Here is a 24,757-nt window from a genome sequence, read left to right as displayed (position 1 = left end):
CCCAGGTCTGGAAAAGAGTTTAAGTACTAAAAGACAATAAAGATAAACACAAAACCCAAATAATTTCCTTAAGGAACGATAAAAACCTGTCCTTCAGTGGCCAAGGCTTGAACCCACAGAAAGGAAAAGGCTCATTCCAAGAACACATTCATTCAGAAGAGAATTGACCAGCAGTGCCCTTCCTGCTAGCACAGCATGAGCTCTCCTGTGTACTCAGCTTTGCCATTCTGAATCAGAAAGGGCCTTGCATTAGGAAATGTGGACTCCCAGAGACCAAGGGTCAAGCAGGCCTCTTGACCTCAGAGGTGCTAGGCAGAGACAAAGAAAAGGACTGAGGACAACAGACACTTGCCAGATCCCACCCCCCATTGCAAGACTTTCTTTATAGGGGGCATTCATGCAACGTCCAAAGAGCATCCAAATCAACTGGGTGGCAGGGGTTTTTGACCTCTGGAAGGGCATGAGGCAACAAGTCAGGTTGGCCGTGGGGAGAGCAACATGAGCACAGAAGGGTCTGGGCTTGGCATGTGGGAGGGTACATGCAGTGACTCTCACAAACTTGACTCTACATGCTGAGCATGCACTGGCCAGGGCAGATCAGAGGTCAGGACCCACCTTCAGAACCAGGAAAGACCCAGCATAGAACTGCTTAGGAATTTCAATGCCAAGAAGGTCCTTTCTTTCTCTAGGCCCCCCATACCTTATTGCCACAGAGCGCCAAGCTTAGAATTTAAAAGTGTAAGGGAAGGAAAAATCACCACTGCTGCCTCGAATTCTTAGCCAAGATATGAGCCAGAAATCTTTTTCTCAGAAGCTCAATCACTACTTCAGATCCTGTCCCAACTAGTCCCCTCATCCCACATGCCCAGTATTCCTGCTGTTGCCCAGTAAGTGGACCTCAACAGTGCTAACAGGCCTCTCCATGATCACCCCAGGCTGAAGGAGTCCTTGTGGTACCTTTCATCTCTTCAAACAATTGTCACAACCTTTTCCTTTCATCCTAACTTCTCATCACCTTTTCAACTCAGTTAATTATTAGTTCTTCATTCCAAACATGTTTCCCTATCAGCACTAGATGGGTACTCCTCCAGCCTCCCCCTCCATGCACACCCTAGTGTGACTGCCAAGTTGTTGACTGTTGAGAATATGCTGTGTCATAGGAGATACAGGACTCTGTCACAGAGCCACTGGCCACACTGGACATGGTCAGTCCAAACTAAAAGACATATACCCCACCCCACCCCCACATGTATGATTGGTGCTTCTCCAGGGAGCCAGCACAAAGAATGCCAGGTCTGACTACATGACCAAAGCAAAGTAACTTCTGTGCCTGGGTTCCTCATCTATAAAATAGAAGACAGCAGTACAGACAGCCCCGACTTAAAATCCCAGTTTCTACTTCCTAAAGGCTGGGGTTACAGGTCTTTACCACTACACTTAAGTGCTTTCTCTTAAAAATAGTTTTCTGGAACACCTCTGGCATGAGCACTAAATGGAGCCAGACTAGTTGCTGAGGGAAGAGGGAGGATCTAGAAGCTTAGCAGAGGTCCATATATTCCCAAGAGCAACGGCCCTCATAGTTAGCTACAGAGAAATATAGATGTTTTAAAGCCATTTTGTGGTTTCAATTCATGGAAGCTCATTTTTAATGTTCTTTTGTTGTCTTGTGTAAGTAGATTTCTGTTTGCACACACCAGACTCTGGTCAAGCTCAAATCATCTAGACTGGAGGCCCTTGTATTGTCATTTATTCCACATTATATTGTTCTTTGACAAAGCCAGATCTTCCATTTCAATGTGAACCAAAGAACGGGAACATGAAGGAGATACGGTATTGGTGACACTCTGGCATAAGGCAAGACTGCTCTCCTCATTCACAGCTGGCCAGTTTGCCCTTATATCCACACTCAACAAAAAGCAGCCTCTTAATTGAGGCTTCCCCTAGGAAGGACACTGTACTCACCTCACCAGGGTCTGGTTGTGCAGGTCCCACACTGCGATGTTGCCATCACTGCAGCATGAGAAGCAGACTTTGGAGTCAGGGCTGATGGCCAGGGCATAGCAGGCAGGGGCTGAGGATGTCAGCTCTGCCTTTATGCGGGGGGTTGGAGCTGCCAAGTCCCAGATGGATAGAGTACTGGCTTCCCCTCCCACTATGAGAGTACAGCCATCAGGTAGCAATTTACAGGAACGGATGTAGTTATCTCTATTCTGTGAAATAATAGAATGTAATCACTGTAGAGCATTGCCAACTGATAATACTGTGTATTCCTAAATGCTGTTCTGGTTTTTAACTTCAAGAGAGGCGTTTCATGGACACTCTGTTCTACAGGAAAGATCAGGGTCCAACTGTCATTGTCTTTTCCCCAAGAGTAAACAAACTCATAGGGCTGCTCAACCGTGTTCCTGATTTCCAAGTGCATAGACAGACCCAAAAGCATACAGGTGGAAGGCAAATGTCAGTATACTTCTCTCCCTATGGGGAACAGGTTTCCTCACCAACATTTATGGTTGGATAGTGCAGATTATGTGGTAGTACTGTGTTCCCCGAAATACTGTGCACTCTAATAAACTTATCTGGGGTCAGAGACAGAACAGCCACAATATTAAACATAGAGGTTAGGCAGTGGTAGCACACGCCTTTAATCCTAGCATTCCAGAGGCAGAGATCTACCTGGATCTCTGTGTTCAAGCATGGTGATTTACGTCTTTAATCCCAGAAAGTGAGCCTTTAATCCCAGGGAGTGATGACAGAAAGCTGAAAGGTATATAAGGCATGAAGACCAGAAACTAGAAGCATTTGGCTGGTTAAGCTTTTAGGCTTTTGAGCAACAGTTCAGCTGAGAGCCATTCTGGATGAGGACTCAGAGGCTTCCAGTCTGAGGAAACAGGATCAGCTGAAGAACTGGTAAGGTGAGGAAGCTGTGGTTTGTTCTGCTTCTCTGATCTTCCAGCATTCACCCCAATAACTGGCCTCAGGTTTGATTTTATTAATAAGTACCTTTAAGATTCATGCTACAAGACCCACCAAATCTGCTTTTGTTTTTGATGCCCAATAACTAATGAGTACTTATCTAAGAATTTAGTGGATTGGTTTTCTCAATATTAGCATGGCTAATTGAGAGAAAGAAAGGGGCGGGGGGAGAAACACAGACAGACACAAACATGCATACCAAGTCTTTAAAAGATCTGCCCCTCTTGTCTGAGAATAACATCTTAACAGATAAGGAGAGGCAGGGCAGCCCAGTCTGCTTCAGTCTGCTTAAGACCAACAGCACAGATCTAACAATCCTAAGGCAAATGGGTGTGTTTAAGCTCTTGATGGGGGTTGCTAGGTGCTTTGAGAGACAATTCTTTCTGTTCCTATCTTACTGAATCTATGGTAGGAAAGCAAAACTATCTCCCTCACCTCCTCAACAATACCAAACCTGTTTGGAAGGGTTTTCATGCCATATTAGCAAATGTGTTGTTTTGATATTTATCTGGAGTTTACAGGAAAATTTAAAGGTGAGTAGATTGCAGGGATCAGAGTCCATATTATCTGCTTTTCTTCTACTCCGTGGGACACTGTCTTAGGAAACATGTCTACAGGGTGAGCGCCAAACCACTGGAAAACATCTCCAAAAATAAACCCATCCACACTAGGATTTAACCCTCATAGTAGCAGTAACTGAACCCTGCCCAATTTGGGGGAGGGGGAGGGGCTTGAGCAGCTAACACAGAAAACAGAGGGGATTCCAGTCCCTCCTGACAGAAGTGAAGCTCAGGCCCCTCATGCTCGCTCACCAGGCAGTCCAGCTGAGAGACGGGGCTCTTGTTGCCAGGGTGGCTGATGTCCCAGACCTTAACGCAGCCCTTGCCACCCGTGTACACGTGCCTTGTGGGGTTGCTGATGGTCACCGCGCACACCACCTCCCCATGGTTGAGGGTGTTGATCTGCCGAGCATGTCGGGGGATCCCGGGTCCAATGAGGGCATCAGGGGGAAAGGGGACAGGCTGCATCTGGCCATCGGCAGTAACGTGGAAAGAGTACGCTCTACATGAAAGAAAATAAAAACACACTTATCACAAAGGGAGCCATAGCCTGGAGATGGGGAAAGGTGGGGGCTTCCTTGCCAAGGCTTTTCCTTCTGAAATGAAAGTAAGTCGAAGTATTTCCTAATGCAAAACACTTAAAAGTCTACATTCAAGCTATTATTTTTATAATGCTCTAAACCATATAAACTGTTTTAAATATTTTAATATATAAAATTGTTCTTATACATTTTACAAAGCATTCTCTCAAATCTCACTATAAAAATGTGTGTCTAAACTGATATAGCCTTCCACATACCTTATACATGATTTCTTAGTATAATTTAAAACACTTAAGATAAAGCCTTTAAGAACTCTAATCACACAGTAAATAATGTCCCTCAATATTAAAGCGAGGAAAAGAATACAGCTTTTGGGATTGGAAGGATGCTCAGTGGTTAAGAGCATAGGCTGCTCTTGCAGAGGACATGGGTTCTATTCCCAGCTTACATGTGGCTTATAAACATCAGTAACTCTAGTTCTAGGGGATCTAACACCCTCTTTTTGCATCCCTGAACACCACACACACACACACATACATACACACACACACACACACACACACACACACACACACACACACACACACACACGGTACAGTAACACATATACATAAAATAATTAAAAAATTAAAAAACAGCTTTTTACAACATATTACTTTAAGCTTTTGACTCAAACCCCTTTTGTACAACCAAGAAAAAATAAAAGAGATTCTTATATCAGATGACAGACATTTCCTACCCAGTATTTTCTTATATTTACTTGAGAACCACCAACCCCAGTTTTATCTGGAGGCAAAACACCCAGCTAAAGGAGCATCTTCCAAACTTCATATTAGCCATAGTACCACATGCTGTACAATGAGAGGCAGGCAGAACTTGCTGAGAGCATTTGCAACTTAGTTCTTCACTTGAAAGAAAAGTAGGAGAGGCAAATGTAGCTAGAGAGCTTCTCTCCGGGTCTGCCAAGCCCCTGCAGTCCCACAGCCCACTTATAAAATAAACACACAGAGACGCTTATATTATTTAAACTGTTTGGCCTAATAGCTCAGGCTTCTAGCTATCTCGTTCTTACATCTTAAATTAACCCATATCTATTAGTCTATAAGTTGCCACGTGGCTCGTGGCTCACCGGTATCTTAACATGTTGTTTCTCATGGTGGCGGCTGGCAGTGTCTCTCTGCCTTAACCCTCCACTTCCCAGAATTCTCTTCTCTACTTGTCCCGCCTATACTTCCTGCCTAGCTGCTTGCAAATCAGCATTTTATTTATACAGAGCGATATCCACAGCAGGCAAATATCTGAGAACTTTCTTCAAACTTTTCTGTGAACCTAAAACTTATATCTAAAAATTAAAGTTTATAACATTTTCAAAAGTGAAGCAAAGGAACTGGGGATGGCACAGGGTTGAGCCCTAGCTGTGATATGAAGGCCCCAGGTTCTGTCAAGCAACACAAGAGATGCTTGTCCTTCCCAATGCCTAACTAAGCAAGCTGACGGGACTCAGGAAGTCCTTCAGACTAAAGGGCAACTTCGAAGATGGGAAGTAACTGTGGAGGGAGGTAGAAGATGCTGATGGGCTGGTACCTGTCCTGGGTTGCTGACTTTCGTGAGAAATGAAACTTGCATGCTATCTGTCTGCTGTTCTCTTCCCAGATACACACAGATGAGCCAGATCCTAGTGAAGAACTTTCATCTCTGGCAACAAAATTCAACATTTTTTTTCTTCCAATGTATTAAATTATTACTTACTCCCAAGAGCTAGCACACAATGGGCATCATAAAACACACAGCAAAGCTGGGCGGGTGGTGGCACATGCCTTTGATCCCAGCACTTGGGAGGCAGAGCCAGGAGGATCTCTGTGAGTTCGTGAGATCCAGGATAGGCACCAAAACAACACAGGAAAACCTTGTCTCGAAACCCCACCTCCCCCCCCACAAAAAAACCACACAGCAAAGACACTTTAGAAAATGGAAGATACAGTGTTTCCACTCCCATCCCAGGCTGAAAAGCACTGTTTCCTCTTATCTCAGCCATCACTAGATCTAGGAGTTTAAGTCAACCAGCATAAACAAAGCCTGCAGGATTTGTCCATTTCTGTAACCTTTTTGGGTAAGAATGAGTCCTTTCTGGAACTTGTCCTTGACATTTTGACACATGTAAACACCATGAATACTAACATAGCTCTTGAACTTTTATTCTGCTAATAACTCAATTTGTGCAAAATAACTTGGAACAAAACTGAAAACTGATACTCAACATCATGTCTCTATGAGACTGCACTTAAAATGCATATTTATTAGCCTGGAAATAAAAAATAGGTTACTATTTTCCTCCACAGAAGCAAAATATCAAATAAATAAAGTCTCTAAAAGTTTCGTTCCTGCAGCTAAAGGGAAGATCTTACATGTCCATTATCTCCTAGAAAACTGGCTCCAGCGGCCAAAGGAAAGTGGTTGTTTGTCCCAAGTTTGTTAACAATGCTGTTTTATAATGACTCCCACCGTGACCGAGAAAGAACGGTGGTTACTCTGGTGTTTCGGCTTTTTTTTTTCTCCCCTTGCATTACAGAGGATTGAAATCTAAAGCCTTACACATGATGGGCAAGCTCTCTACTGCTGAACTGTATCTCTAGCTCCTTTTAAAAATGTTTTTTGAGACAGAGTCCTGTAGCTGAAGTTATCCTGTTCCTGCCTGGCTCCCGCGGCCCTCAGACCCAAGCAAACACACAGAGACCTATATTATTTACAAACTGTATGGCCTAATGGCTCAGGCTTCTTGCTAGCTGTTCTTATATCTTAAATTAACCCATTTCTATTAATCTATAAGTTGCCACGTGGATCATGGCTTACCTGCATCTTAACACACTGCTTCTCATCATGGCGGCTGGTGGTATCTCTCTGCCTCAGCCTTCCACTTCCCAGAATTCTCCTCCCTGTTTGTCCTGCCTATACTTCCTGCCTGGCTACTGGCCAAATAACATTTTATTTGTCAATCAATCATCCACAGCAGAGTCCTACTAAGTCACCTAGGATGGCCTTGAATTTGTCATCTTCCTGTCACCTTCCCAATTAGCTAGGGTAGCAGGTGTGTGCCACCAGGCCTGGCAATCAGATAGTACAACTCAGTTTGAATAACTGAGCCACAGAATGGGAGCCATGCAGTATCACACACACACATACATACACATGCCTGCACTACCGCCTCAATGTTTACTTCTTCAATCCTCCAAATCAGTGTTTTTTTTTTAAATCCAATAAGACCCACTGTATTTTTTTTCTTTGAGAATTTTTAAAATTTTTATAAATATTTTTATTTTATAATTAATTTAATTTTACATATCAGCCATAGATTCCCCTGTCCTCCCTCCTCCCACCCCCCAGCCTTCCCCCTCCCCAACCCACTCCCCATTCCCACCTCCAATAGCTGAGGAGCCCCCATGGAACTGGACCAGGCCCTCTGGATAAGTGAGACAGTTGATGAGCTTGAACTGTTTAGGAAGTCCCCAGGCAGTGGGACCGGGACCTGTCCCTGGTGCATGAGCTGGCTTTTTGGAACCTAGGGCCTATGCTGAGACACTCTGCTCAACTTTGGTGCAGGGAGGAGGGGACTGGACCTGCCTCAACTGTATTCTTAACAATACAAAACCACATATGCATATTACAGTTATTTGAATAGAGACCCATATTACTTATTATGGAATATCTGCAGCTTCAATCAACTAGTACTATGTTGCCCTTGGAGACAAAACTGCCAAAGCACAGAGGTTTGAGTCTGTTATTCCTGTCCTAGAAGAATTCTGGACTTCAAATAACTGGTAGGGAAAAATCTAGTAGCAAGTTATGTAACCGTCTTATTTCATTTCTGTTGCTGTGATAAAATACCCTGTTACCAAGTCACTCAGGGGAAGAAAGGTGCACTTGGCTTGCAATTCCATGTTACAGCCCACTACTATGGGAAACTCAAGGAAGGAACTTAAAGCATCATGTCCAGTCAAGAGCAGAGAGAATAAACACATGGATCCAACCTCATTTGCTCACTTTCATCTAGTTTTTGTCTCTAAATACTACTGAAGACCTCCTGCCTAGGGAATGGTGCTGCTCAAAATGGGCTTCATATATCAATTAATAATCATGATAATCCCCCACAGACGTGCCTACAGGACAATCATATCTAGGTAATTCCTTATTAAGACTCTCTTCCCAGGTGATTCAAAGTGTATCTAGATCTACTAAATAGAGTTGCCTTATTAACACAGTGACCCCAAACACCAGGTACCATGACCAGGGTCCTAAAGTGACAAATGAGTATTCAAGTAATGTGGAAGAAATGTTCCCATAAAATAACACAGCTAGATTGCACTATTTTTTAAAAATGGTGGTTTAGGTGAAGAGAGAACCTACCCATCAAATTTCTGGCTACAAGAGCAAGGGCAGGGCATAGGCAGAGGCTGAATTCTCAGCCATCAATCAAAATGGGAGCTTACAGGTAAGAAAAAAAAAATTTGCATCAGGTGTCCTTCCAGAAATCCTAGATTTTCAGTGGGAGTCTACTTTATCTGCAATTAGAATCCTGCTGATTACAGAGTTAAATATTTCAGATTAATAAAGTATCTGTACCAAGTACAGATGGGAAAGATGTCTGCTAGTCTTTGAGAGACCCATTTCCCAGGTGTGTTTTTCTGACAACACAGGAGCCAGTAAGCTCATACTGAGGCAATTTAAAATGGATTCTCAGTGCAATGAGCACTGTGCACACCCATCTGCCCCATGGGAAGCCCAGATGGATGCTAATGTATCAGTCCTGGGTCCTGAGAGGAAGCAGGACAGCTCAATGAGCTGCAGAGCCTCAACAAATGAACAAACCAAGACACACAGGCAGTGAGCTCTCCTCCAGGGATCCACACGGAGAAGAGCAAGAGGAGAACAGAAATGGCTGGAATTAGTTATTCACCCACAAAAATGACAGGGACTTTCAACAACTCATGTTCTGACACTGTTAGAGACCCCAGAGGAGACTTATCTTCGCTATGGATGAGGAATTAGAAATAATGACACCAATCAGGGTAGAGAATTTGCAAACAATGAACAAAACTGTCCTTATTTATCTCTAGGGAATACATTTCTGGGCCCCAGAAGGATGATTTAAAAACAGCAACAACAAAAAACCATCACACTATAGTTTCCCAACACACAATCTATGGTGAATTTTAACTTATAAATCATTAAGAGTAAGACAGTAATAATGAAACAGAACAAGTATCACACATTCTAACCAAATCATGAGCATCACTACCTTTACACTTTTGAGTCCAAGACAGTAATAATGAAACAGAACAAGTATCACACATTCTAACCAAATCATGAGCATCACTACCTTTACACTTTTGAGTCCAAGACAGTAATAATGAAACAGAAAAAGTATCACACATTCTAACCAAATCATGAGCATCACCACCCTTACACTTTGAGTCCAAGACAGTAATAATGAAACAGAACAAGTATCACACATTCTAACCAAATCATGAACATCACCACCCTTACACTTTGAGCCCATTATTATTACGAACACAAACACCACAATGCACAGATCACAACAGATGACTTTGACTGGGATGGCACCACTCAGGGGCAGAGCTAAGGAAACCCTGAATTTGAGGCTAAGTGGAACAGTACAGTGAGACTGTGACCCCCTGTGTATACATTCAGTGTATACAGAGCAGAACCAATGGACAAGAGAACAACTGATTTCCCATGTGAAATGAAGCAAATCTACTACTCAGAATGCCAGAATCTAACTTATAATTGTCATATATCAAAACACACACACGCACATTCTTTCTCTCACCCCTACCCCCAATACATAAATAAAAGCTATTTATTTCAGACTGCACTTGACCTGAAACTGTAGATAAGTGAGAATTATTCTATCTATGAATATTTTTTAGACCTCAATTCCAGATGAAGTCAGACAAAAGGACGGCTTGATAATGTTTATACAAGTTTAGAGATAGGCAAAATTCACAGGTTATGGAATTGGTTACCCTCATGGCTGAAGTGACAAACAGGGCTTCTGGAGAGAAGGATTTGCATTGCTCCTCAATCTGAGCTGTTCTAAGGGGTAGGTATCACCAGTGAAAAGTAATCGAGGTGTATACACGATATGCACTGCTCTGGACCTATAATACACCTTTAAAATCGATTCCTTTATTTATTCAAGAAAAAGTAGAGGGAAGGTCTCCTAGCCAACTCACTCACTACATTAAGTCCATGACCAGGTTGAGATCCCAGACTGTTATGTTAAATGGACCTGACATGAGGCACTTCTTGTATAATATTAGAGGGACCAGCCTTAATATTATACATCCCAGGGGCTCAGGAGAGAGAACTACTAACGGCAAGGACTATTTTTGGGAAACAGAATCTCAGCACACCGAGCTCTATAGTCCACTTGCTTTACTTCCTCTGGGATAACATCCTATTCATACAGCTTCAGTTCTGTTCTCGTGCCTAGCTCCTTTCTTGCCTGATTTCTCTCTATATTTATCTACTGCTCCCTCTAAGTTCTATCTTAATTCTCTCGTCTTAATTCTCTCGTCTTAATTCTGCCTCATCTAGGTCCTTTTCAGCTTGTTCTTACCCAGCTAGTACTTCCCCATCTGACTCTTCCTCATCTTCCATCTCGTCCACACGTACTCTCTGGTCAAAATCCTTATCCCTCCCCGTTCTCCATCTCTCTGACCTCTCAAGTTCTTACCCATCTAGTTCTTCCATTCTCTTTTCTCTTCTCTGTCCCTCTGTGCCCTGGGAGTCCCGGTATATATACACTTACAAGCAATAATCCCTTGGCGGAATAAAGCCAAGTTTCCAGGATCAAATGGAAGGGTGATAAGAATCATATAGAAGGCCAGGCGGTGGTGGCGCACGCCTTTAATCCCAGCACTCGGGAGGCAGAGCCAGGCGGATCTCTGTGAGTTCGAGGCCAGCCTGGGCTACCAAGTGAGTTCCAGGAAAGGCGCAAAGCTACACAGAGAAACCCTGTCTCGAAAAACCAAAAAAAAAAAAAAAGAATCATATAGAGGGGCAATAACCATTAATTATCATTTGTAACCCCAAAGGGAAGTGACCAATGAGGAATGAATTAACTAAAGGCTAAATTTGGGTAATATCTAAGAAGAAAGATCTTATGTGCTCAACAAGAGTCTTAAATGTGATTGGTAGAAAATGTTAAGAATCTATAAGTTGCTAGGTCAATGGGAGAAAATAAAACTGCCTTTTTTTTTCCTGTGGCTCATATCTGTCCAAACTATCTGCCATTTTTCTGCAGGGTGGGGAAAAGTGTGCTCAGTTGCTAGGCAACCTGTGTCCAGCTAGATGCCTCTGATGATAGTTAAAGGGAGATCTAGAACTAGAGGTAAGACTTGGGAAAGGAAGAAGTTAAGCTTAATCTGCAAGGCCCTCTCAAACAGGTTGCCTGGATGCTTAAGTCTGTTCTTAGAGAGTACAGAGATATCTCTGATAAGGTACTTTCCTCCATCTGGGGATAGACCTGGCCAGATGCTACCAACGATGATAATTACAGGGAGGCTTGAACTGGGGTTCAGGCTGAGCATAGCTGTTAGCGCAGAAGGTTATCTAAACATTTCTAGAAGTGGTTAGGTAAGGAGTTAGAGGTCTATAAAGTTAGTAAGGCTGTAAGAAAGGGGGGTCCAAGCTAAATTGTGTAAAGCTATTGCTTAACATCCACCTGACCTAGGCGGTGTCTCCTTGTGGAATTTACTTTAAATCAGGAGACTTGCATGTGGACTGTTATTACTGGTAGTCCTTGAGAGTGGCTAAGGGTGATATCTGATTCCAGAGGAAGCCTTCCCTGAGGCTGTTCTCCAAATACCTTGGATGTGTAAGTCCAGAGAGTGATCAGTCCACACTGTTGGCTCTTCTCAGGGAAAAATCAATTGGGAAAACTATGAAGGCACACATGATTTTCATAACAGAAGACAGCTGATATATAACAAGTCAAGTAACACTAAAAGCTCCTTGGAATTTGGCTTCCTCTGGAGGAATTCCTTGATCCCTCCAGGTAGTGACTTGGCCATAACCAGCTGAGTTCTTATGATATATTCCTGAGGCCCGCAGCAGGCACTAGCTTGCTAGCTGTACCAAGTATATATGGTCTTACTCACTAGCTAGTCTGCACCCTATGATCTATCTGTTTCCTGATCCACAGGACAAAAACAACAGCAATACAATGAAAGCATAGTGTGATTCTAAAGAATTGGTTGTGAGAAATAGGACAGCACTGGGGAACTACAGTGGGTCTCCAGGAAACAGCAGTGTAGTTAAACCACCATAGATATAGCAGCCAATGAGCCTCGGCTGAATATCCAACCAGTGGGCAAGTACAAGCATTAGAGAATCCAGGAAAGGAGGAAAAGGCAGTTGGGAGCAATCAGGCAAGCAAGAGATGATGGAGGAGGGAAGTAGGTCCCAAGAGCAAACACAGTGACATGTCTCTAGAAAAAGATTTGAACAAATGTTCCTAGAGAAGAACACCAGTAGCAAATCGTGAGTCAGAAACTGAAAGAACTTGGGACTATTGTACTATACTAAGCCCATCCCCATCAAGAGGCCTCTGTTCCCATAGCCTGCTGGCCAAACTCCTACTGATCAATTCACTTCTGATTCTGAAATCAGGAGGGGGAACTAGAGAAGTGAAAAGAAAGCCCACTGGACTTACCACTTTAAAAGGAAATGAAATCAGCACCTGTTGAGATCGAAGGGCTTTTCATTTATTGGGCACATGGTAGAGGTGAAGTGCTAAAAAAGAAGAGGGTCCTCTCCTGAGTTCCTCCTAGGAACGGAGAGCTGAATAGCAAGAATTCATTCTGAGCAAGCAGGCTGGCTCCTGTTAACAAAGCTATGCTGTGTTCGGCAACCAAAGGAAAACGGGTGTTTACAGACTTGTCAGTGACCTGGAAATAGAGTGAACTGCACTGGCAGAATCCAGTGAACAGTAATGAAGCAGAGACCCTGGGAGATGAAGGCCAAGTCTCTACTGCCCAAAGGATATGGCACGGCTGATGTGAAAGTCCTTGCTGAAAGTACCAAAGCCTGATCAGTTCAAAAACCTCAACTAGCTCTCCAACCCTTTACAGCTTCTGAGGTCCTTCAAGATTTTAAAGCCAACTAGCCTTGCTTCATATGACACTAAGCTCCCAGTCGCTTCAGACAGCAAGCCAGTCCCCAAAACTTTACATGTCATCACATTTTGAAGCTGTTCCATGTTAACTGGAAATCTTCCCTTCTGCCTAGAAGAGCACCTCCTCTCTCCCAGGTATGGTTTTACCCAGGCCCCATCTACCCTTCCCTACAGGTGGCTCTTCCTCTACATCTTTGCTACATTTATTACGTGAGATATTTTTGCCCTTACTGTTCAACAGTTAAGGACAAGTGGAAAGTCTTCACCAGCCCAAAGGAGAGCTAATGCTCAACCACTGAGTGAGAATAAGTCATCTACTGTTGTCTGATCACTCATACATTGAGTCATGAAAGGCCAGGAAATCAACAAAGAAGGCTTAAATAAAGAAGCAAGCAGTTATCCTCTCTCCACCTGGGTTATGCAATTGACTTTTACCAACTATTGTTAAGCAGATATACCAAAAGTGGCAAGGAGAAGGTGACAACTTTGTAAGGGATAAGCAGTCCCTGGAGGGTTGACTTGGACCACAAAGATCCTGACACAGCTAAGAACAGGGTGAAATCAAGTGAATGCTGGCCCCTCTCTCCCAACGCAATCAAGAGCAACAGCAATGCACAGGAAGAAGCTAAGTCTAAGCTGGGCCTTGACTAGCACAACTGATGGAGTGAAGTACAAGAGGAGGGAAGCAGGTTGTGCTTTCACGGCCTTCGCTGTTAAGACGTGGGGACTTACTGAACTTATCTGTTAAGATGTGGGTGGGGACTTACTGAACTTATCTGAGCCTCATCTCCTTGATGTTTTTTAATTATATTTATTTATTTGGTGTATGGTCCATGCATACCATAGTGTACATGTGGAGTTCAGAATACAAATTGTGAATCAATTCCCTCCTTGACATCAGGTAGATTCTGGTGATTGAACTCAGTTTTTCAGGCTTGGTACAAGTGCCTTAGCCTGCACCGAGCCCTGTAGCCAGCCTAATTCCTCTATTTTTACATCACAGCCTGAAAAAACTTAGCTTATAAGTAATACTGTTGAAGTGCGGGTTATGTGAAGGCACATCAAAAAGAATGCCAGTAGCACAACATCAAATCTTTGGTATGTGTGTTATTTCAATGTCCCTTAGAATCTAGAGACAGAAGAAAGTGGAACAAGAGAAATTACCTAGCTTCTAGGCAGAGCCAAGTGTCTAATCCAGATAGGCCCAGTACAAATGCAGTCCTTAATTTAACTTTAATAGTCAAGAAGCACCTTTCAGGAGACTGTGAGACTCAGCAGGATGGAGCCACTACACTAAACATGGATCCCTGGGGCCACTAGAGTTCAAACAGAGAAAGCTAGGTCCTGAAGACTGAGGGCTGAAGCAACTGGCTCCTAAGACACATAAGAATTACGTAATTTATGATTCTGGGAGAATACTTGTGGCCTGAAATAACAGAGGTACTGAGGCTTGAGGTGGAGGTAGCAAGACAGCAGCATAAAAAAATTACAGTCTTGCTGATCTAAGAATTTAAGGGTATAAAGTAAGTCTGTTAAGTGTATAATGTATCTGCTTACAGGACAATCTCCTGCCAATGTGATCAGCAGTAGATCCCTTTTTTGTCATCATGGCAAAATACCAGCAAACACAACTTACAAGGAGAGATTTTGCTGTTCACAGTCTTGGGGGGTATAATACATCATGACAGAAAAGGCTAAGTGGGTGGAGCTGCCTGGCTCATGGGGACAGACATGCAATGAGGACTGTTCACATGCTGGCCAATCAGAAAGCAAAATGTTATTTAGGCTGAAACCCAAGGTTAACATAGCTTTCAAGCCTCCCCCCAAACCCACTTCTGCTAACTAGGGCCCATTTCCCACTACAACCTCCTCAAATAGCACCACCATCTGGGGAACAAGTGCTCACTCAAGCCATGAGTCTATGGAGGCTAGCTTACAGTCACACCACAATAGGGTTTATACACACCTAACTTTTAAAATCAATAAAATCCTTTACTTCTGGAGATGTTTTTTCAGTTTGGCATTCTGACATCTTCCAGAGCGGAAATATATACATCAAGGTACAATCCCTGCCTTATTTGGAATATGACATTCCTATATCAATGGAAAAATGTATTAAGTAAAATTTAAGCCTCAAGGTATTAGGATGGGATAGATTGTTTATTTAGTTGAATATATGTCTAATTGTCTCATTCTAAAAATGGCAAATATAAGCCAGGTGTGGTAGCACACACCTTTAATCCCAGAACTCAGGAGGCAAGGTTGAACAGATCTCCATGACTTTGAGGCCAGCTGGGTCTACATAGCAAGTTCTACAACAGCCAGTGCTACATGGAGAGACCCTGTCTCAAAACAAAACAAAAGGTGGCTATAACATTTCTGAAAAGAACATACAAAAGCTTTATTAGCAGAATAGATATTGATAAAAAAGGAGGCTGTCCAGGTAAAGTGAACATGAGAAGTCCAAGTGCCACCTTACTAAACATTTCCAGACTTTTAAATATGCTAGGGCAGGACAACAGAGCAAGGCTGCCACACAAGACAAACAATGCCCTAAGGTTTCTGGAGGAAGCATGGATACTTTAAACTTAATTTAAAAATCCTAAGAAAGAACCACCCACTAGAGACAAATGTCAACAAGAAATACACAAGCTCTATTTCTATCTTATAAACTCTAAGTCATTTCTGATGAGGTAAAGAGGGAGGGACAACTGTAACTACACATCAAAGAGAAGCTCTGCTTCAAGACAACTGAAGAAACCAGAAGACACAGGAGTTGAAAATACAGTAAACTAAAACCCACACAGCAAAAGCAAAACACTGAATAGACACTGTTTTTAGCAGGCAACAGACTTGAAAAGCCAAATATCACTGTGATGGTTAATTTTATGTATCAACCTGCCCAGGGTAGGAAATGCCCAGTTGACTAAATATTCTAGGTGGGTCTGACAGGTGTTTCTGAGATTTGTATCTCATTGGTAGACAGAATAAAATGATGTTCCCTCACCAATGCAAGCAGGCAACACTGGGTGGGCATTATCCAGACCACTGAGGGGCCAAAATAGGACAAAAAGTTGAGAAAGGGTTAATTCACTCTCTGATTAGGCTGTCATGTCACCTGCTCCTGTGACACCAGTACCCTTGGTTCTCAGGCCATTAGGCTTGGACTAAAACCGCTACACTCTCCCCATCCCTCCCATTCCCCCCCCTCCCCCCCAGATTCAGAATTGCACAGTCAGCTTTCTCAGGGTTCCAGCTTACTGATGACAGGCCACAGGATCTCTCAGTTTTCATAATCATGGGGGCCAATATTTCCTAATAAGTTTCCTTCCTCCCTATCAGGTATTAGTCCTGTTTTTCTGAAGAACCCAAACACAATCACACTAAGTTTGAAGAGAACTAGGTTTTCACATCCACTAAACAAACTAGCTATGGAATCCAGGCTAGTCATCGAAGACGGCAGAGGGAGACAGAATGGAAGCTGCTGGCACTGAACCCCCTCTTGGCTAGAAGCTACTGTAAAACACGGTTTCTTTCTAAGAGGTAATTTCTCTCCAATGGCAGGATTTTCTTTTCCCTTTAGGCTCTATACCCAAAAAGAACTTTAAAAGCCCAATTTAAGTTCTAAACAAGTGGGCAGAAGACTTCAGAATTAGGAGCCTGGCCTTCAAACAAATGGTCAAAGAACTTAACTACCCCACAATCTAAAGCCAAGCTATCATTACTTTGAGTTACGGCTACCCCAAAGATGCTGTCATGGGAGTGAGGAGCATGGGTTTACTTATAGGGAGAACCGTGCTACAGGAAAAAACCAAAAAAAAAAAAAAAACAAACAAAAAAATGCACTTTTAAATTTCTCTGTCAAGGACCCTCTTAGATTTCCTAAAACTAGGAATATATTCACATTAAACTGACTTACCAATTACATCTTGTCTTTGTCTTAAGGGTTTAGAAATAAAGTTAGGATTTCCTCTTACAAACCAACTCTAATAGTGAAATGCAAAAATCAGTCATCTCCCTTCAAAAAGGATGGGTCAAGGGAGTTTACATGACCATCTTAGGCTCACCTAGGCTTACTAAAACGCAATAAATATGTTTACTACATATCTCTGCTCAAGGGACAAGGAAATTTTGGTAACTTTAATTCTAATAGGAGGAGAACAATTGAAACAGGACTTGCACACATGAGTATGATCCAAGGTCAAGGTGTGTGTCACAGATCTACGAAAAGGCTACCAGAACAGGAATGTCTATGAAAACACATCTGTAAAGGTTCCATGAGCATGGCACCTGAGGTGGTATTTGATGGGTGAAAATACTTCCACAGAGCTATGGTCTGGGTAAGCATCCCACCATTGCCCAAAGTAAGCATTGCCCAATTCACATCATCCTTGGTAGGTGGTCCTGGGAGGTGTAAGAAAGACGGCTGACCATGCATCTGAGGAGCAAGCAAGTAAGCAGCATCCCTCTATGACTTCTCCTTCAGTTCCTGCCTTGATTCTCCTCAGTGATACTTGGAAGTGTAAGTCGAATAAACCCTTTTCTCTTTCCTCCCCAAGCTGCTTTTGGTTGTAGTGTTTACCAGAGCAAAGGAAAGAAAACCAGGGCACCACCTAAATAATGCTTCTTTGGCATATTAGCTTGAGGGACTCTCTGTCCCATCTCCCATAAAATCAAGTCCTAAAACTTCCCACTTTGCAGCTTATCACCGAAGTCTCGGATTCAATGCTGAAATGGTTCAAAATAACCCTTCTCTTCCATTCATTTCCCAATACCTCACAGCCACTACAAGTGCCTGCCTTGAATCTAAACTCTTTCCCTAATTATCATTCTTTTCTGTATAAGGCAATGAGTTCTCTGCCTTGATACTTCTTTGAAACTTTATTTTCTTTTGAGGAATCTCAAGAATATATAAGAACTTAACACAATTTATGTGGTATTCTGTCAGTTTAGTCCCTAAGACAGTGGTTCTCAATATGTGGGTTACTACCCCTTTGAGGGGGGGCCAAATGACCCTTTCTCAGGAGTCACCTAAGACTATTGGAAAACACAGATATTTACATTACAATTCTTAACAGTAGCAAAATTACAGTTACGAAGTAACAATGAAAATTTTATGGCTGGGGTTCACCACAACATGAGGATCTGTATTAAAGGGTCACAGTGTTAGGAAGGTTGAGAACCACTACCCTAAGACCATGGGGAGATTCTAAAAGGGTAGAGGACAAATGTCTCCTCCCCATCACACACTTCCTGGGCTGTGAGCTCCCATCCAGGTCCCTACTAGTCAGGCAGCAGGTCCCAATGAAAACTGTTTGAGGTGCATAGTAAGGAAGTGATAGTGCCTGGAAACTTGAGCAGATGTAGGGACCTCAAACTGTACCCTATAAGAAAAGACTAAAGCAGTGGGTAAAAGGCTGGATGTTGCAAAAGATCCTATGAACCTAAGGAGATTTTTTCATCTCAATTTTGTTCACATGTATATATGTTTGCCTGTCATCTACTGCTCTGGCTCTATATAACTGACCACAAGTGGAATTGTGGTTGGTAGTTGTTCTTTTAATGGTCACACTACCAGGCCCTCAAGGCAGGTAACACAGGGAAAGACCACTTTCAGGAGAGTCTTTTGTCTGCACACACACGGTACACTGTGAAGTCATGGGTCCCACCTTAGCAGGCCTACACAAACACTCCCTCAGCTGCTCTTTCTCAGACTTATTTGCGTAACCTTTATACTTTGTTCGCCCTACCCAAGACATGTTGATTTGTCTCTATTTCTTTTAAGTGCCTCAGATCAGCTCTGCTCAGTGTGGTCTGTAAACATTTGCTACTGTCTGTCACAAATGAGCAGTCACTAAGAGTTTTACACAGCTGACAGTCATTTTTGTGACTGCTGACTCTTGTAACAAACAGTACTTAAGATTTTGTGTCTTTTCCCCAAATTAATTTTATCCTGTTTCAGAAACACCACTCTTCAGCTAAAGCTGTCATCATAATTCTGAAAAGCACTGGAGCAAGAATGGTTAAGTAATAACAGAGAACACATTCTCCCATGTGAGCTAATGGATTAAGACCATCAATAAAAAGACTATTTACCAGAACCCAGCAATGGGGCAAGTTCACTGCCTCCTTACTATTAACTAATCCTGTCTGTATTCCTTACATAAAGCCACTCAACCCATACATGACAGTCGTGATAGCTCAGATCCAGATACCAATGGACACCTTAAGTCTTAACAATCTGCTACTACACCCTTTGTTTTTATGCACATCATAATCATGACTCATAGCTTTTTGTTGTTGTTACTGTTGCAGTTGAGACAGGACTGTGTTAGATGGACGAGGCCTTCCTCAAAGTTACAACACTGCAGACTTTGCCGCCTGAGTGCTGGGTCTACAGCATGTACACTAGGCTTGGCATTAGTATACCTTTGAACACAAAGAAACACAAGGTACTCACAAGGCAAGGAAGTGCTTAGCAGTGCCAATTAGACCATTACAATCTTTTGCTTCAAACCATGCATATGTGTACGAGCTTAGGTGCACAGGCCACCTGTAACCATGTGTAAACACACGCATACACAATTTTAAGAAGTATGTTCTACATTAGGCATGCCAGGAACACCAGCTTTGTATACTAGTATTGTAGACTATAACTCTTCTTACCAGACAGTTCCTACTCCTTCTCATTATGCTCAAGATGCACAGATTAAAGGTAAAGGCAAGCCCTGAGGGCAAGGGGTAGGATAAAGGCTAAGTGGAGACCTGTGACACACCCCTCAGAACCTCTCATTTGGAAAGTCAGCATTTCATATTGCCCCCAGATACACACACACACACACACACACACACACACACACACACACACACACACACAGAAAGAGAGAGAGATTGATCTTCACATATCAATTTTGCTTTGTATAAAACTTGAGAAAATTAGTAATTCCTTGAAATTATGGGGTGACTTCTGTTGGTTTGGTGAGTCAGAATAAACAACGGGGTGTTTGCACATTCTGGATGCTTTTGTAGCCTTTAAGCCCCCTTTTTCCCCATACGGAAACTTTGCTTTTGAGGAGTGTTGTATGACAAAATAAAGCACCTATCCATACTGAGACAAGGGTGCCCCATAGGACTGACCAATCTAATAACTTATTTCTACCAAAATAAGGAAAAGGTCGCACTGTCCTGAGTAAAGAAATGACAGTTTGCCTGGGTACAGCACCAGTGAAAATGTGGCAACTGCCTTCCAACCACGCATCAAGGCATCAAGTTCCTGCAGAAGGATCAGGTAGGAGGGCCTATCACCTCCAGCTCTTTCTTCCTACCTGTCTTCATCTTCTATAGTTTCTCTTCAAAAATTAACTAAATGCCTGAGCTCAGGAGCTCATGCACAGGGAGAAGCCAGAGGCATGACACCTACAAGTCGTCTATTTATAGAAAAGTGTTAATACTTCTCAGAAGTCTCCTTGGAAACGTCCAAGCCTATCTTCCCTTGGGAATTCCAGACTACTGATATTACCACCTCTGAAACAAACTAAAACCAAGGAACAAATGTACTTACGGTTTCCCCCCAGGTATTCCTGCCAGGTTTGGGGGAATGGAAGGTACTCTCATGTGGGGAGGAGGATCAAAACCAACCTAGAAATAAAAGTGTGGCAGACTCAGCTTATGTAAGATAGATACTCTGTGGACATTGAGTTCACTTAAGAAATCCATTTACCCCCTAAGCAATGTAAGTGGGCACTGTAACTATGGCTGGTATTTCTCAAAAGAAAATATACAATGACCTACCTTACCAAGAAAGTGCAGGAGGATACTGACCAGCCTAGCACTAATATCATGGGCTATTTCATTCTTTTCTTCCTTGGGGGCAGTTCAGAGCACCATGGAATGTTTACACAGCCAAACAGGCTGCTATCCTCAAGTTCCAAGAGCACCTCCCCCACCCCCTACTCCTTTGCTGGAGTAACCAAAACTGCTGCATGCAACTCACTCACCAAGGTCAGTATTTAGATTCCCATGCTGTCTTTGTGCATAAAAACAATTAGCTACTTATCACACTAGATTCAAGGGGCAATCCAATGAAGGAGGTTAAGGAAAAAAATACTGTTCACGATATATTTCAAATGGCTTACAGGAAAGATTTTCTGTGAGATTTATTTTACTCCCTTTCCTGGTACAATCTGACCCTCCAAATACAGTTCTTTAGCTTTTAGGTAAAAAACTGGGCCATTTGAATGACAGAAGGTAGGGCAAGATGATGGAAAGACTGGCTCTATGGTTTTAAAATCTGTCCATGTCATACACAAATAACTTCTTTTACATAAGCTAGGGTATTTACTTTTAAAGAACATACAGGCATGGAAGGAAAAAGCATGGCTTCTCCAATGTTTTTCTTAAGATGTAGAAAAGGGAAAAGAGCTCAAAAAGAAAAAAAAAAAAGCACTGAAATTATTTCAATACTTTCAGACTAAATTTTTACTTTGGTGAGAGAAAGCCTTATCTATCCTGGAACCATCCAAGGAACCTCTAAACACTGCCTTTTTCATCCACAGACACAATGAAACAAAAGGCACTTGCCCTAGCTTAATGAACCAGCATACTGACGAAGGCTGACAACAGGAAGGTAAATACGTGGCCTGAACAGTGGGAATCATCTTTAGTGTTTGTTCGCAAGCATGGGGTGGGCTGTATCCTTCTCAGGGCAGTGAGGGCATGCATTCTAGACCCAAGTCCCCAGGACACAACTCAACGCCTTTCTTCCTGGTCTGCATACCCAGAAGCCCACTGCCACAGCCCTACACTTCTTGTCCTGCATTCTTTGGGCTGCCCACTCCCCAGGGCACACGCAAGCATATGACCTACCATTGGGGAGCGACCATAGGCAACCACTGCTGCAGCAGCTGCAGCAGCTGCAGCACTCATCTGTGGAGACATGCTGTGTAGACCTGCATAGGCAGCGCCAGGGCTGGTCAGCTCTCCATTCATGCCTGCGTGGGGCACCATGCCAAAGGGGGCAGGGTATGGGCCAGGCACTGCCAAGGGCGTCCTCAGGCCAGCTGCTGCAAGGAAACATGCCATGTGTGATGAGACTGACCATCAGGTCAAACCTGACCAGTGATTCCAGCCATTAGTTATGATGGTGAGGGGAATGGAGATCATCAGCCCCAATCTATACATAAGGTCCATTCCTTCCCAGAGCTGAATTCTCCTCCAGGACAGAAAGCACAACCCCCATATTTCCTCATTGGCAAAGCAGCCGCACCAGGAAGCCAGGAGGATTAATCAACATTTTTGCACCCAATTCACAAAGGGCAAGCCAAGGCACAGATACTTCATGTTTACCTGACTTAATCTCAAAAGAAGATTTTCTGGATAAAATCCAAGATTTCTCCTTCAGTCCGAACTTTCCACTCCCTGGTACCAATTCCAAATGAAAACCAAATCCTGGATTTACGCAAACCAGAGCAGGGCTTTAGCAGGGGCATTCTGGTGCTATTTCCCCCTGGACTTGGGCTGTTAACGTTTTAATTTGTACAGTGAGGATGATCAAATTCAAAGTTATGAGTGGCCTTGTGGGCTAGAGTCTCAGCAAAACCCTCTCAACTTCCAGCAAAGGACCACTGATTCCTGAAAATGTAGCAACCAACCAACCAACAGGCAACTACAGGCAGCAAAATGTATATTCTGGCTATAAAATTAGCAAGCCATTTTGGTCAATATTGGCAACACCAGACATGCAATGACAGAGTCTGTAAGATTATGTTTGAAATAATTACCAGAAACTTTACGGTAATCCCTAGGATTTGAACTATTTTGAAATAAAAGAAAAGCTGAATGTAAATAGTTGGAGGCTAATTGGTGCAGCTGCTGAAAGCCAGGACAAATGTGTTTGTTACCATGCCTTTTCAGAGACAGGAGGACAGCTTTAAGTGCTTCACATTCAGGGGCAAACTGTCACAGGATTAGCAGACAACACATCAAGCTGGGGATGGAAGAAACAAAGCATAGCAGGAGAAGGGGTGCTGACCTGCTTGGTTGACAAGGGGCTCCATGGCTGGAGGCTTGCCGAGACCTGGACGAAGGCCTGGAGTAGCACTGGTGCCCGGGGTTGGCATGTCACTCCGAGGCGTTGGTGTGCTGGATTTCAGAACAGGCGTGTTGGCTTTTTCATGCTGGTATCATTAAACAAATTAAATGAGTATTATTTTTAATCCAAGCCATATTACACAATTTATCACAACAGCAGCTGGGACACTGGGCACCTTCTAGTTACTCCCCAGCCAATTTTCATAAATCCACACAATGTTGACAGCATTAACTTGTGAGAGAGAAATGTTGACCTTTCCGCTTCCTGCCAGATTAAAACTTGAGCAGGAGACACAGAGCATGATCACAGTTCTTCCTCCACAAATTTTATTTTAAAAAGAATTTTCCATCAAGCTTGTGAACTTTGGCTCCATGCCATGTTAGAATGATGATCATACAGAGATTCTTTCCAAGTTACTCGCAAGGGCATATCTGAAGTGGAACCCTTTTCCCAGCCTCACCTTTTGGGGATTCAGATTGACAGTGAAAGACAGTGGAACTGCCAATAATTTCAAAGTCAAATCAGCATTTCCAAGATAAAAGTTCTAGAAGTACTGCTGGGGGATGTCTTTCCGTACACTGTGAACATAGGTTGTTCCCATTGGTTAATAAATAAGCTGATTCGGCCTATGGCAAGGCAGCTTAGAGGCAGGCAGGAAATCCAAGGAGATAGCAAAGAGAAAAGTAGTCTGGGGAGACGCCAGCCTGCAGCCCAAGAAACAACATGCCAACAGACCAGTAAGCCGCAGAACACATGGCAAAACATAGATTAACAGAAATGGATTAATTTAAGACATAAGAAATATCTAGCAAGAGGCTAGCTGCCATAGGCCATATAGTTTGTAAATAATATTAAGCCTCTGAGTGATTACTTTATAAGCGGCTGCAGGACTGCAGGGCTGGGCCGGACCGGAGAAACCTTCCAACTACAAAGTACCTGTCTCATATGCTTAGACAAAGACCTAAAAAGAATTCCTCTTTGGAGAGAGGTATAGCCACCTATGTGGTTACTGAGCTAATGAGGCTCGACCAGAGCAGACAGGAGATTTATCACCTGCCAGAGACCTTTATAACAGGATAGTAACAGGATAAAAAGGGGTCTTCTTTTATCTCTCAAGACTCCTTGTGCCTCTAGAACACAGCTCAAGAACTACCAGGATGTAGAAAAGAAAGTGAGCCCAATACCCCAGCTCTGGCCTAGGATTTAACAGATTGTTCTCAACAAGTCACTCAGGCTTGGGTTTACTCTTGGGTAAAAGGGTAACACCAAGGTCACCATGTAAGGATTAACTTTAAGGCAGTCTCACAAGGTAGCAGACTTGACTCCCATCTCAAGAGCTTCCTTTCTGACGTATCCTTTCAAGCACTAGTACTGCAGACATATTCCACCATCCTCA

General features: G+C 43.0%; 1 protein-coding gene across 9 annotated transcripts in view; it reads right to left on the bottom strand.

Moving 5' to 3' along the window:
* LOC128097967 (transducin-like enhancer protein 1) overlaps nt 1–24,757 on the bottom strand; it is a 102,340-nt gene that overhangs the window by 7,542 nt on the left and 70,041 nt on the right. For 6 of the 9 annotated variants that reach the window (XM_052718882.1, XM_052718886.1, XM_052718880.1 and 3 more), the window contains 5 exons: nt 23,302–23,446; nt 22,137–22,333; nt 20,833–20,909; nt 3,786–4,035; nt 1,963–2,210 (listed from right to left, as the gene is read on the bottom strand). In XM_052718882.1, coding sequence (XP_052574842.1) covers nt 1,963–2,210; nt 3,786–4,035; nt 20,833–20,909; nt 22,137–22,333; nt 23,302–23,446 — 917 coding nt within the window. The remainder of the gene's footprint in view (nt 1–1,962; nt 2,211–3,785; nt 4,036–20,832; nt 20,910–22,136; nt 22,334–23,301; nt 23,447–24,757) is intronic. The other 3 variants (XM_052718881.1, XM_052718888.1, XM_052718884.1) reach the window with 1 other exon arrangement.

This window comes from Peromyscus californicus, unplaced genomic scaffold, assembly GCF_007827085.1.
Source record: "Peromyscus californicus insignis strain IS unplaced genomic scaffold, ASM782708v3 Scaffold_5__1_contigs__length_169319896, whole genome shotgun sequence".
NCBI classification, from domain to species: Eukaryota; Metazoa; Chordata; class Mammalia; order Rodentia; family Cricetidae; genus Peromyscus; species Peromyscus californicus.
The sequence above is the reverse complement of the archived record's forward strand: the minus strand, read 5'-3'. Positions and strand labels throughout refer to the sequence as shown.